The following is a 13,696-nucleotide window of genomic DNA, read 5'->3' on the forward strand; positions in this document are numbered from 1 at the left end:
AATCTATTTCCCCCATATGCATACTATATATATATATTCAAATTAAATACTATAGATATATCTTAAATCCTTAGTTACAAAAGCAAGGAGAAAATAACCTCTATTGAGAATCTTTTATTTATTATGCATCGTGCACATGTTATTTCATTAAATGTTAATACCTCTGGGAGGTGGGCGGCATTATCCACTTTTCATGAAAAAGGAATTAGATAGGTTAAGTGAATTGCTTTACCTAGGAAAGACAGCTCAGAACTTGTCCATATTCTTCTCTCCATTGCTACTTTTAGCTCTCCACTCCCCCTCACAATCACACTTATCAAGGAGTTGATGATATTCACAGTCTTCCCAGACTCAGTTCTACCATGCAACCCATTCCAATTTGGCTTGCTCGGCCTCAGAGAAATTGTTTTGCTAAGGTCACCAGTGACCAGCATGTTGCTTTTGGATATTTCAATTATCTTCTTATTTAAGTACTCAGCAACTTTTGAAAAGTGTCTTCTATCTTCTCTTTAAAGGATTCCTTTCTTCCTCTTCTGTAGTCTATTTGACACCATATTCTTCTTCTTTTTTTTTTTTTTCCTCCAGTGTTTTTCCACTTCTAATTGCTAATATGGGAATTCCTTGGAGCTTTGTCCTGGGCACACTTTCTCATACCACACACTTTCTGCAGATGTGCTTAATATTTCATATTTGTCCCTTCAGATTCCCTATTTATCCTCTTCCCATTTGCTCTGTGACTCATGGTGCAATTTTATATAGACTGCACCAACGGCTGTCTTTGCCCTCTGGCTTACGATTGGGTTTGGTCAGTGAGAGGCACTGAAGGATATTGGAGAGTTGGAAGATGACAGGATGAGGGAAGTTATTTTCCCATCTCCTGCCCAGCTAAGTCATTCAAAGAGGGATACATCTGGCTACCTAAGTCCATGGCTCCTATCAAATGATCTTGTGTACTCTGGGGTTTCTTAGCTGCAACATCCCTAGTCCTTTCAGGTTTAGGGTCAGTAAGTTCCCAGCTTTTGCTAGATCAGGATACTGCATCAGCTTCTATTAGCTCTTTTAACCTCTGTCCACACTTCCTAAATAACCCTTTTATTAAACTCCTACTTATTCATTTTAAGGGTACCGTCTGTTTTCTGTTGGGATCCTGACACATGGGATCCTTCACCAGGAAACAAAGACTTAGGTGGAGTTACAGATACAAAGGCTTATCCGGAAATTATTCCTGTGAAAGATAAAAAGGAAGAAAAGCAGGATCAGGCAAAAAGAGCCTTCAGACAACAAGGCAGAACTAATATCTGGGAAAAGAAAGAAGGTGGGAGATGCAGGGTTGGTGATGAAAAGCTTCAGATTATAATGCAGACATGACAGAGTCTCAGCCAGTCCATTGGGGTGTTCTGGAGCAAATATAGGTCATTAAAGGATTCCCCCATTGGACAAAAGTGGCATGACCCTCATGCATCCATCATCTTTAATCATTGACCTGTACCTGTGAAGAGTAGGACCTTGGTTCAAAAGCTGAATGTATTCTAAAGGCAAAAGAGCTCGAAGCTGTCAGTTATCTGTACTCTTTGCAGCTGAATGCAAGTTCTTTCTTGAAGGCAGAGCTAGGTAGCACAGCTTCATGGCTGCCATATCAGGCAAACTTATGTGTTTCTTCCACATCTTTAAACATCATCTGTATCAGACAACTCACAATACCATACTCTGCCTCTCTTATTAGCCCTAGGCCTATGTCACTGCTAATCCTTTAAACTTAGATGTCTCTTCATAAATTTAGCACATCCCAAAACAAATATACTGATTTTTCTATTCTTCTCACACCTGTTACTGTTCTAGTATTTGGGAACTTTATTTTTTATTTATTTATTTATTAAATTTATTTATTTATTTATTTTTGGCTGAGTTGAGACTTCGTTGCTGTGCAAAGGCTTTCTCTAGTTGTGGCGAGTGAGGGCCACCCTTCGTTGCGGTGCTCGGGCTTCTCATTGCGGTGGCCTCTCTTGTTGCAGAGCACGGGCTCTAGGCATGCAGGCTTCAGAAGTTGTGGCTTGCAGGCTCTAGAGTGCAGGCTCAGTAGCTGTGGCTCACGGGCCCAGCCGCTCCGCGGCATGTGGAATCTTCCTGGACCAGGGCTCGAACCTGTGTCCCCTGCATTGGCGGACTCTCAACCACTGCGCCACCAGGGAAGCCCAGTATTTGGGAACTTTAAACTCCACCTTTTTTGTACCCTGTGCTCAAGCCAAAACTATAGGAGCCATTCTTGATCCCCTCATCCTGCACACAACGTATCCTATTCATTATCAGATCTGGCTACAGAAATGTATCTTGAGTTTGGCTTTTTACTTTCATCTTTACTATGACTTTCCTAGTTAAAGCCACTACCAGCTCTCATCCAGTTACTGGAATAGCCTCCTATTTGGCCTTCCCACTTCCATTCCTCTCACCTTCCAATCCACTGATTAGAAAATAACCTCTTAAAATATATGTGGACCATGTTTATCTGCTCCTCAGAATATGTCAATGGCTTCATAATTTACTTAAGATAAATCCTCAATATGGCCTCTAAGAATGTCCATAATGTGGCTTTTACCTGTTTCTGTGGTCTAATCATGTGCCTCTTTCCCTCTTGCTCACCAGGCTCCAGTCATACTTGCCTTCTCTGGAGGTCTTCTAGTATTTCTATTTTTTTGTCTGTTTCCTCACTTCCGGATTCTGCTCAGAATGTTCCTCTCACTCAAGTTTATAACTATTACTCAACTTTTATGATTTAATTTAAATAAAACTTTTCTGTGGATTGCACTTTGAATCTCTTAATCTAAATCAGGGCTGTATTTTGTACTCTCATAGAATTCTATTACCTGTATTTCATATAACTTATCACAGTTTATAATTATTTATTTGTGTAGTTGGTTTGTTTAATGTGGATCCTTCCCCCAAACAAGATCCAGGAACTGTCTTACTTATAACTACATCACCAGCACTTGGCTCAGTCCCTAGCATGTCATTGGGTCTCAATTTAGACTTCTTTTCATGGATAAATGAACAAGTAATTATAAATCAAGTGATAACAGTAATATTCCATTTAATTTCATCCTATTTTTCTTTCAGAGGTTCTGTGATTGATATTTTGGGTCTCATCCTTTGTCACTTCTGTGATTTTTCCACGGGTTACCTTATATTTGGGGATTTACGACCCTTGAGACCCAGTAAATATTTTCAGTCATCATAATACCTTAAATTCATTTACATAGAGTCTTCAGTGTTCCTTAATGTGTATTAACTTTATTCAATGATTGGAGTCATCACATGCTGACTTTGAATAAATATTTAGAAATCTACACTTAATGTGACTAACATACAGTGCATCCAACCAGCCACATCCATTTATCTAGACATTGCTTATACCTTATTCATGAGGTAATTGATTTCCTTTACTAACTCCTGAGACTGTGTTTTAGTCCAGGTACAATAGGCCAAAGAGCCTTCTCCAACTCCTCCAATATAATTATTTCCTTCCACCAACTAACTGAAGTGGCACACCCATTCACTAGATGAGAATGCATTCCAACAGCCAGCGAGGTGGATTCTTCTTGGCTTTCATTTTATATGCCTAAAGAAAACCCCTTGCAGAGGAACAGGAAGTCTGTGAAAGCATCATAGGGAATCTCAACTGAATCCTGTCATTTTCTGTCTATACATTTATAAAGAGGCAGAGACTATAAGGAAATGTTGCCATCATTCCTGTCTCCTTCTGAGGCATAGAAAATAGCTGTGCCTCTTGATTTAATATTACACATGCAACATTTCTCTTTACAGACTTATGATATGTTAGTTCAACTAGTTTAAAAGATTTGATTAGGAGAACCTTCTCCATTTGTACCCCACCCTTAATTTTTTTCTTATCTGGCTGCATGTCTTATGATGAGAACTAACAGAATTGTCAGAAACCAAAGGCTTCCAGGCACCCACTAGGAGAGGGATGAGAAGTTTTATTCAAAGCATATGGGTGTTGGAATTAACCAAATCTAAGAACCAGAGAATTTACTGTGCGTGGTTCAGGGATGCCATTACTCTCTAAATACCTCTTGCTAGAATGCAAATGCATTAGATCAATCCAGAAATGCTGTTCCTGATACAAAAAGTAAAGACCTACGTCGACAAGATCACGCTAAAAAAGGAAAGCTAAGTAGTGTTTTTGTTAAATATCTACAAATAAGTTAAATATTGTCCTGATGCTCATGTGTAAGTGTTATTATAAATTGCTTAACTGACAATTACGGCATTCCTTGGGAATGATTCTCATTTATACAAAGTCAGTTTTATATTTCACAACCCAACATAAAAACTCTGTGAAATAAAGCTTTTTTCTTTTTCAACTGTAAAAGCTTTATATCTCTAAGCACAACTTTTTTTGTTTATGTCCATTCAGTTGAAGGGAAGGGGTGAGGCCTCTCAGGAAAGTGAAACCCATAATGACTTCTGTTCCTGACTCCTTCCTTATGAGCCATTTTCTCTTTATCAACCTCAGGGGCTCCTTCTAACTCTCCTACCCGTGTTTTTCATTATGAAAAAAGCCTTTAAGTGAATTCATTCTATAAATATTTATATATACCAAGCACTCTTCCAAGCACTGGGAAATAACACTGAACAAACAGAAAAAAATCCCTCCTCTCATGGGATGTCTATCTTAGAGCCCATGAGAGGATGGTGGCACAAAATCTAACATATACGTTCAGATGAATATCAAGGGCAAACTCAATATGTATTTTTAGTTGTTTTGTTCTTTTTGTGGAATCCTATCAGGGCTTAAAACCACTTATGTTACCCCTAATTTTAGTGTGAGGAGACAAATATTAAATAATATAAATAACTTAAATATTTGATAATAAGATGTTATATTCAAAACAAAAGTGTGATGGAGGGATGGTGTGTAGGAATGTTAAATTTTAAATTGAATGGCCAGGTGAGACTTTACTGAGAAGATATCATTCATCTCAAGATCTGAAGGATGTCAGTTAACGAGTCATTTTAAATTTGAGTTTCTTACACTAAATTAACTGGGGAATTTTAATAAATTTCAGCACAGGTAGCCAGGTGGAAAACTATAATTAATTAAGTAACGAATTACTATTCTAATTTATTAATTAACTTGTTGGTAATTTATCAGACAGACCTCTGGAATCATCTCAGTTCATGACTACCCATGAGCAGTAAGGGGTAGGCCATGTTAAGGAAAGGAGAGAGCTCAGGGGGCTGGTTAAGAAGCTATCACAATCCAAGTGAAATAGAAAGAATCTGAATGAAGACACTGATATTTTTCCAAAATGACATTTCCCCAAAGTAATCTGGTTTCTGGCCTTTTTTGTGTTCTTTCATTGCTCCTTACTATCTTTAGAATAGTTCCCAAACCTCTTTGTTTGACATTGAAATCCTTTCAAAAATTGGCTGCTTACTGGTTTCTCTAATAGGTGTGTCTGTATCCCAATAAAACTATTTACAAAAATAGATTGTGGGCCAATGTTTACTGCAGTCAGCTGTTTGCCTACCCCTGGTCTACTTTATGGGAGTCTCTCATTCTTAGCACGTGGCTTCCATTCTAAAAGTTATCTCACTAGTATCAGAAACTGCTGAATTCACAGCCAGTATGTCAACATTCCAGGTAAGAAGTTGGAGGAAGAGAAAGAAAATTAAAAGCTAGCTAGCTCTTTCCGCAAATAGAACCTTCCTATATATCTCACCCAACATCCGCTTACATCTCACTGGCCACTTCATGCAAAGAACCTGAGGAATATAGTTGTTTAGTGGATATATTTTCATTTAATAAATTAGGGTTCTGTTACCAAGGAAGAAAGAAAGAATGGATATTGGGTGGGTTTCTAGCAGTCTCTGTCATATCTATCAGATTTTAATCACCCGGTGTCAGTTTCTTCATTTGTCAAAATGGGACACTATTAGCACCTCACAGAGCTGTTTGGTGAAGATTGAATGATCCAACACAAATGCTGTTAGGAGAATGCCATGCATACTGTAAGCTCTCAGTAAAACTGACACATTGTTGGAATTAGCCTTATTTTCATCTTTTGTGTGTTTTGATCTTTGTTTTATTTCCAGTCCCTAGAATGCTTTCTAGCACATAGGAGATCAATAAACCCTTTTTTTTTTGAATGAATAAATGAACTGCTATTATCATCAGTTTAGATTTTTAGATAGCAGGCAACAGAAACTGATTCTGGCCCACTTAATCCCTTATTAAAATAATGGTACTTACTTCTAGAAGTGACAAGATACCTGGAGAGTCAGGCTTAGACAGGGACAGGTATCCTATTTTTGCTGTAATCATTTAGACCAGAGCTATTTTCACACTGTGCTTGAATAACTCCACTCAACATTTAAAGCCCCATGAGATGGAGTCTAATGATCAAAATGTGACCGAATCATCTGCCTCCCTTTGGATAGAAGAGAACGGAACACCTTGTTTTATAGTCCCACCAAAATGGCATGTAACTGGAGAGAAGCAAAGAATTAGGATGAAATCCATGTGAAGGATGAAATCAGCAGGAAGAAACTGGGTGGAAAGCACAAAGAAATATCCATCACATGTTCTTATTCCTTTTAGTTTGTGTTGCTTCCACAGAGTCATGGTTGTGATGTAAGTGCATCCCCTGGGAGGAAAAAAGACCTAACAATTTGGCCTCTGTTAATGCATCAGTATCTGCATTTTTTTCCATTTAAAAAGCCAACTACCACCTTGTAAAACTGATTGCAGGAACCCTGAAGAGATGAGACCAACAAGAAGAGGTTTTTTTTTTTTTTTTTTCTCTTAAGGATAAGATGACAGAATATGACAGTGAGGTTGTGGGATTGATAGAGAACAGTAAATAGATGTCGAAACAAGGTTAGGCACTAATGCCAAATACAGGTACCGTGCCTTTAGGTAATGACATCTATATGCATAATCCTTCCAGTCATTTAATTTCATAAATTATCTGAGTAATTGTTTCTAAATATTTTAGTTTCTGTAATGATTACAGTGCCAGTCTGCTTTGTTACTGAGCAATTGATTACTGTCTCTGATAAAAAGTTGAAACCAGGTGGTTTTTCATTTTGTTTGCCTTTATAGATGTAGCAGTGAATGTAGGTCCATGACAACCTAGGGGTTTATTTTTAAGCATGATTCACAGTAGTTCCATCTACTATAATTATGAAAGTCTGTCAGACATTTGGAATTGCTTTAATTTGGTAAATTTTATTGACATTTTTACAGATGGTAAAATTAAAATTATTGGTTTTTTTTAATTGTTAGGGGAAAAAAACCCAATTTATATAACCTGCCTAAATTGATTTGCATAATTGCAAATATATGTGCTACCGCTGATGACCATTCCAAACCATTGTTGGAAAGCTAGTAGACTAGCAGACTGTATATTTAGGGAACTTTAGAGCTTATTTAGCTTCATTTAATAATCTGGGTCTAAACATAACATTTGTTTAGATATTAAAAAATTGATAAGTTTAGATTGATGAAAATGACACCCTTCTTTGCTCTTGGAATGTGGAGTTTAAACTGAACAAAAAAAAAGTCTACTTGTATGAAACTAGACCTTATAAAATTTTCTTCACACTATTTTTAATCATATTTCTTCTATGATTTGGTGTTAGAAAATGTGTATAAAATGCCATTAGAGTGAGCAATTAAACATTATTATGTAAATAGAATAACTGAAATATATTATTTAAGGATTAAAAATCTTTAACATTCTATAACTTGTCAATTTTTTCTTTGTTTAATGATACTAATCTTTCAATCTTTCTTTTTCTTTCTGCAGTGCTTTAATACCTTATTGAAACTACAAACCCATATCCACAGTGGTCTCATGTTGACAGATTGCATATTTTGAAAGCTTGAGGTATTTTATAATGAAACATGCCATGTGGAAACTTTGAAGCATAAATTCTGCCAAACATCTGAATAAAGAATTTCTCACCTGGTATGTAAGAGATCTCCTCACCACCACCATGACAAACCAGGAAAAATGGGCCCATCTCAGCCCCTCAGAATTTTCCCAGCTTCAGAAATATGCTGAATGTAAGTATTCATATTGATAATATGATTTGACTTGCTTTTTGCACTAAACAATGTTATTATTTACTTACCAAAACAGATTATAAATCCCGTTCAGCATTGGGATAAATACAGGTGTGTCTTCTGTGTTTTCAAGTAAGTGAACTTGAGACTACCAGTTTGGCATGAGAAAAAGGAGAAGGTAGACTTAAATCGAACATTAGATCTCGAAGAAAAAGAACTAGAACTTTAGATGCAAAAGTGAACTTGGAAACACTCCCGCCGTAATAGATGTGAAGCAAAGGATAAGATGGTTTGGGAGAATGGAGACTGGTGAGTCTGTAACCAAGAAGAAGGATAAGCAGAAGTAAGGGGAAAAGTGAGATTTTTTTTTTTTTCCTGCATAACATTTCAAAAAGATTGGGAGTAGGGAGTCATAGATACATCATGGCATTGAAATTAGAGGTTGTAAAAGAAAGAGAAGGTGTAGGATCTTACACCACGTTGTTTAGTGTGTGTATTGATACAAAAGATAGGCCATGGTGATTCACTTTATAGGATGCAGTTTTTAAATATCGTAAGCTTCTTTACACATAAACAGTAAAATTGTATTTATTTATTGTTTTTACCATGGATTTTCAAAAATACATGTTTCACAAATTGAGTTTCAACAATAAATATGGGTAGCAACTGTGTCAAGGTATTGAAGAGAGAAAATGAAGCAACTAATAAATAGGAGGGAGCAAAAGTCTGGGAGCATGATGAGTAGAGAAAAAATAATATGCAGGGAATGTAATAAGAATGGTGAGTGTTAGAGAATAAAATGCAAGAAGTGGAAAGCAAAAAAAAGAACCAATAGCACGCAATAGTGAAAGAGGCAAAAACTGGAACAGCTGGAGATGCTTATGCACAGAATTGGGGCATGTAGGAGAGAAGTGTCAGGAGTGAACTGAATCATATTATGAAGGAGGCAGAGAAAAGGATTAAACTCAGATGGAGGATTGGAATAATAAGAAATAGATAGTGAATAATAACACTCACATTTACAGGGTACATAGTATAAGTCAGGAACATTAATAAACAATGTATATCATCTGAAGAGGCCAATTTCATAGGTTTTCCAGACTTTTCCTAACTGGAGAGCTGAAGTGTTCTGGGTGAGGTTATCAGAGTGCTGGTGGGTATTTGTAAGGAAGATGCAAACCCATGTAACCTGTAAGTTTTCTCCATCAATAATGATAAAAATACAGCAACTATCAAATGGAGGGGAGGATCAGAAATTGTTGACATCAGAATGTGGTCCTTATACTGAAAAACTGTTTTGAGCCACTGAAAGCACAATTCATCTACTTATCGTATGAAGACAATTTATCCCAGAATGGCTGAATTCTTGTCTGCATGTTTATACTCAGTGATTTTTAAACTGGCTAAAAAATGATTTACCTATGTTTTGTAATTTCTGTATGCTCTTTACTGTTGTGATATATCCAATAATTAAGTAAATATTTCTGAACATCTTTAGGGAGAGTATTCTGCTTGGTGCTGTAGGAGATGCAAATATGAACAGATATGGACCCTCCCTTTTTGGAATTTACAGTTTAATGAAGGCTAGAAACTAGTGGATAAACAACTCTAGGATAAATGATATCTAGGTGAAATATCTAAGTACTACCAGCAAAGTTTAGGGATCTGTAGGGCAATAGTATGCAGCTAGAGATGGAAAAAGGGAAGGCTTCATGGAAGAAGTAGAATTTGAAATGAATCTTAAAAAAAAAATTCATGGTAAATGCAGAAAAAATGATATAAATGAAAAGAAAAATTTAGCATATATTTGAGGAAGTGAGATGAGCTACATTTAGCCACACTACAAATTAAGGGAGTAAGTGGAGGTAAGGCTATAAAAATGAGATAGAATTTAAATATACAACGCTCAACTTGAGTTAGGCAGTGAAGAGTAATTGTAGAATGTTAAGTGTAGGGCGACATGAACTATGCTATGCTCCAAGAAGCTTAATTTACAAATACGAAAATAGTATATGTGACAAAGAGACTGAAATTAGGCCAGTGGGCTACTGGAATAGACTAAAAAACGTGGATGGAGAATGATGACCAGAAAAGCATAGATTCAAATATTACATCATTAAAACTAGTGGAAGAGAACTTGGGCAATAATAAAATACGAGAATTGAGAGAGAGAGAAAGAGAGAGAGAGAGAGAGAGAGAGAGAGAGAGAGAGGCAGAAAGAGACAGAGTTCTAAAATTTAGCTCTAAAAATTTGACTTGGAGGACAGGGGAATTTGGTGACATAATCTCCCAAGTAAAATAAAAATAATGGTTTGGTTTAGATTATGCTGAATTTAGCTGGATTATTAAAAGATATTTTCCAGTGTTTGGGTACTTACAGGAAACATGCCTGTGGAGGCACTAGTATAAAATAGATAAATTATTGCCATGATAGCTAAATTATTATTTACAATAACTTTTGCTCAGATATTCAAATTGTATTTGAACTGATAAACAGAATTTAGTACTAAAGTATTAAATATATTACAGGCTGCTACTTTTATTTTACTGGCTAAGGAATTATGGAGGTACATTTAATTCTGTCATTAAAATGTTTGATTTAGTAATAGATTTGCAGAAATACCTAAGACAAGTGGTAATAAAAATTGTCATAAATGTAAAAGTTCTAACCTCTTGAGACAAAGATTAATGGGCATTCAATAAATTCGTAGTGAGTAGTGACACAGTGAGTATAAGAACATTATTAAAATGGGTCTCATGAGAAGACATGTTAACTGTGAAGGATATAAATAGTGCTGATTCCATGATCATTAGACTTGCTACTCTTTTTTAAGTAACCAAGACAGCAATGAAGAGTGTTAGACCAAATCCTCTAAGAAGTTTCCTGTATAATTAAATAGCAAAGAATATTATGATTAGGATGGATCTTTGTGTAGTAAATTGCCATTGTCAAAACATAACAGGAAACAAACTTATTATCCTGAAGATTATAAAAGTGGTATATTTTCCATGCTATTCAGTACATGTGATCAGTTTATCAGCAGCATTTTAAGGACCAGATTTTTCATGTTGCAATGCAGTGTTGGCAAAGTGACATCCCTCTGTAGTCTATTAGAAAAGTGATATATTAGATTTTAATTGTTTTGTAACTTTCAATAAGAAATTGTTTTTATGTATTAAATGACTAAATTTTTAAAAAGTTATTAATTTAAGTTTAAATTTGCAGCATGCTAAGATTATATGTGATATTTTTCAAATAAGTGTTCTATACGCTTTTGGGGAGTGGGGTGGGGTCGTCGAATTCTTGGTTGAGATGAATGAGTTCATGAAACCCCTACCCCACAAAACCAAATCATTCAGTGTTGGACTTAGATAATACCATAAAGATCTTTTTCTCAAGTTATCTGATCTTGAGTTCTCTCCACAAGTGCCACAATATATCGTGTCGTATTCTGTTTAGGCTGCTATAACGAAGTGCCATAGACTGGGTGACTTATAAACAACAGAAAATTATTTCTCATAGTTCTGGAGGCGGGAAGTTTGAGATTAGGGTGCGAGCATGGATTCTGGTAAAGGTCCTCTTCTGGGCTGCAAACTGCCAACTTCTCGTATTCTCACATGGTGGAAGGAGCAAGAGGAAGAGCAGTAAGCTCTCCTGGGATTCTTATAAGGGCACTAATCCAGTTCATCAGGGTTCTACCCTAAGAACCTCATCTAATTCTATTTACCTCTCAAAGATCCCTCATATGGCGAGGTACGGTTTCAACATATGCATTAGGGGAGACACAAATTTTAGTCCATTACACCCTGTAACTATACATGTTTCAGTTTCTAGGCTTTCCTCATAATTAATTGGGGGGAAAATAGAGTGACATTGGCACAGCATTCCTGGCTAGGCAGGTAGCAAATCAGACAGCTATGTTCAAATCCTGGTCCTACCATATTTTAGATGTCTGACTTTCAAAAGTTATATAACATCTCTGTGTCCCAATTTTCATACTTGTAAAATGGGAAAAATAATAAATATGTCGAATGTTGTAAGGATTAAATTGAATGAGTTAATATATGTCAAGTAATGAGAACAGTGCCTGGTGAGTTGCAAGTTATATAACTGTTTACGATTATTATTTTAATAGAGAGGGAGTGAGTGTGTTATGTTGGCTGTTTGAACATATTGTTGATGATCAAGTTGAAAAGTGCTGCATTTTAGAGCATTAAGAGCCAATGTCTTTTTTTCTGCTATAAGACCACATTCTTCCCACAAGGTAGAAGCTTCTGGTGCTGTTGGCAGCCTCAGATCTGTGTTGTCCCCACAAATGCTGAAGGCAGCTAATGTGAAGCCTGCTGTGGCTGCCTACAGCATGCTGAGCCCATGCTCCTGTTTAGGGTTTCAGGCTGAGTCACTCTATGGGGAGCATTTCCCTTGATATGTGGGAGAGGAGTATACTTTTCTTTTCCACTCTTCATAAGAAGTCATCCAAACTGTTGTGATAAGATGAACAGCTCTCACTCCTGCCGTGTAGAGAATTGAGCTTATCACGTTATTAGTTTGTCATTGCTTCCTGGAATCTTTTCATGGATAACAATATTTTCTATGTAAAATCTACACAGTATTTCCAAGTTATTTATTATCTGCCCACATATCGTCACTTAGGGTTAGCTTTTTATTTGCTATATACAAAGCGTGTTATACAGCATGTACATTATTTTTGAAAAATACTATGTTATTACAGTGGGAACACTTCCAAACTCTCATAAATTTCATACTGTTTATAGCAGCTGGCATTGTAGAGAGTTGCAGAATTATTTGATGACTTGTTCTTTTCAATAAGGACCAGCATGCCTAATATTTGGACCTAGTGTACAGTTTCTTCCATTGAAGTGAGGCGTGTGGTGTGGCTTAGTGGAAAGAGCACAGGCTTTGTAGGCAAACCAATATTCGACAGTGTTGAACCGCAGCCCCAACTTTAACTTACTAGCCTTGGGACCTTGGGAAGGTTACATGTACTACCTGTGCCTCAGCTTCCTCACCTGGAAAAGTAGAATTCTACCTCGCAGTGTTGTAGGATTTAATGAGACAGTAATCATCATTATCGTAAATAATCGATTTTTAGTACCCTATTCTAAATAATATACAAATATTAATTCATTTAATACTGACAATAAGCCTTAGAGGTGGCAGATGATCTCCGTCAGGCAGATTGCCTGGCCTATTGCTGTGGCACAATATGCGATAACAAAGATCGAAACAGTAGTAATTCATTTATATTTCTTACAGAGATCACTTTGTAAATAAACAGATTGTTAATCATGTTTCCAAAATAGGGGGATCTGGAACCCAGGATTCAGGTCCTCTTATCTCCATCAGCCACAGCCATCTCTCAAAGGGCTTTTGTACACAGGACAAAGCAAAGAAGCAAAGCTTCTAACTATGGCTTTGGCCCCAGAACACCTTTCTGCTCCCTTATCCTGCTATGTGGCAGGGATCCTGTGTCAACCTCCGTGAGCAGTTTTCATCATTCTACCCACGCTGCTTTTCTCCTGTCTCTGGAACCTCCTTCACTCTTCCTTATGAAAAACATAGGAGCGAAAAGAGAGGAGAATAAA

General features: G+C 36.6%; 1 protein-coding gene across 7 annotated transcripts in view; it reads left to right on the top strand.

The window, feature by feature from the left end:
- The window catches only part of DGKB (diacylglycerol kinase beta), a gene marked incomplete at its 3' end in the record, with an annotated part of 912,102 nt that overhangs the window by 261,861 nt on the left and 636,545 nt on the right, over window positions 1-13,696 (top strand). For all 7 annotated transcript variants that reach the window (XM_081244282.1, XM_081244283.1, XM_081244280.1 and 4 more), the window contains one exon: window positions 7,830-8,089. In XM_081244282.1, the coding sequence (XP_081100408.1) occupies window positions 8,020-8,089 (70 nt within the window). In that variant the 5' untranslated portion in view covers window positions 7,830-8,019. The remainder of the gene's footprint in view (window positions 1-7,829; window positions 8,090-13,696) is intronic.

Source organism: Mesoplodon bidens, assembly GCF_964165515.1.
Source record: "Mesoplodon bidens genome assembly, chromosome: 9".
Taxonomy (NCBI): Eukaryota; Metazoa; Chordata; class Mammalia; order Artiodactyla; family Ziphiidae; genus Mesoplodon; species Mesoplodon bidens.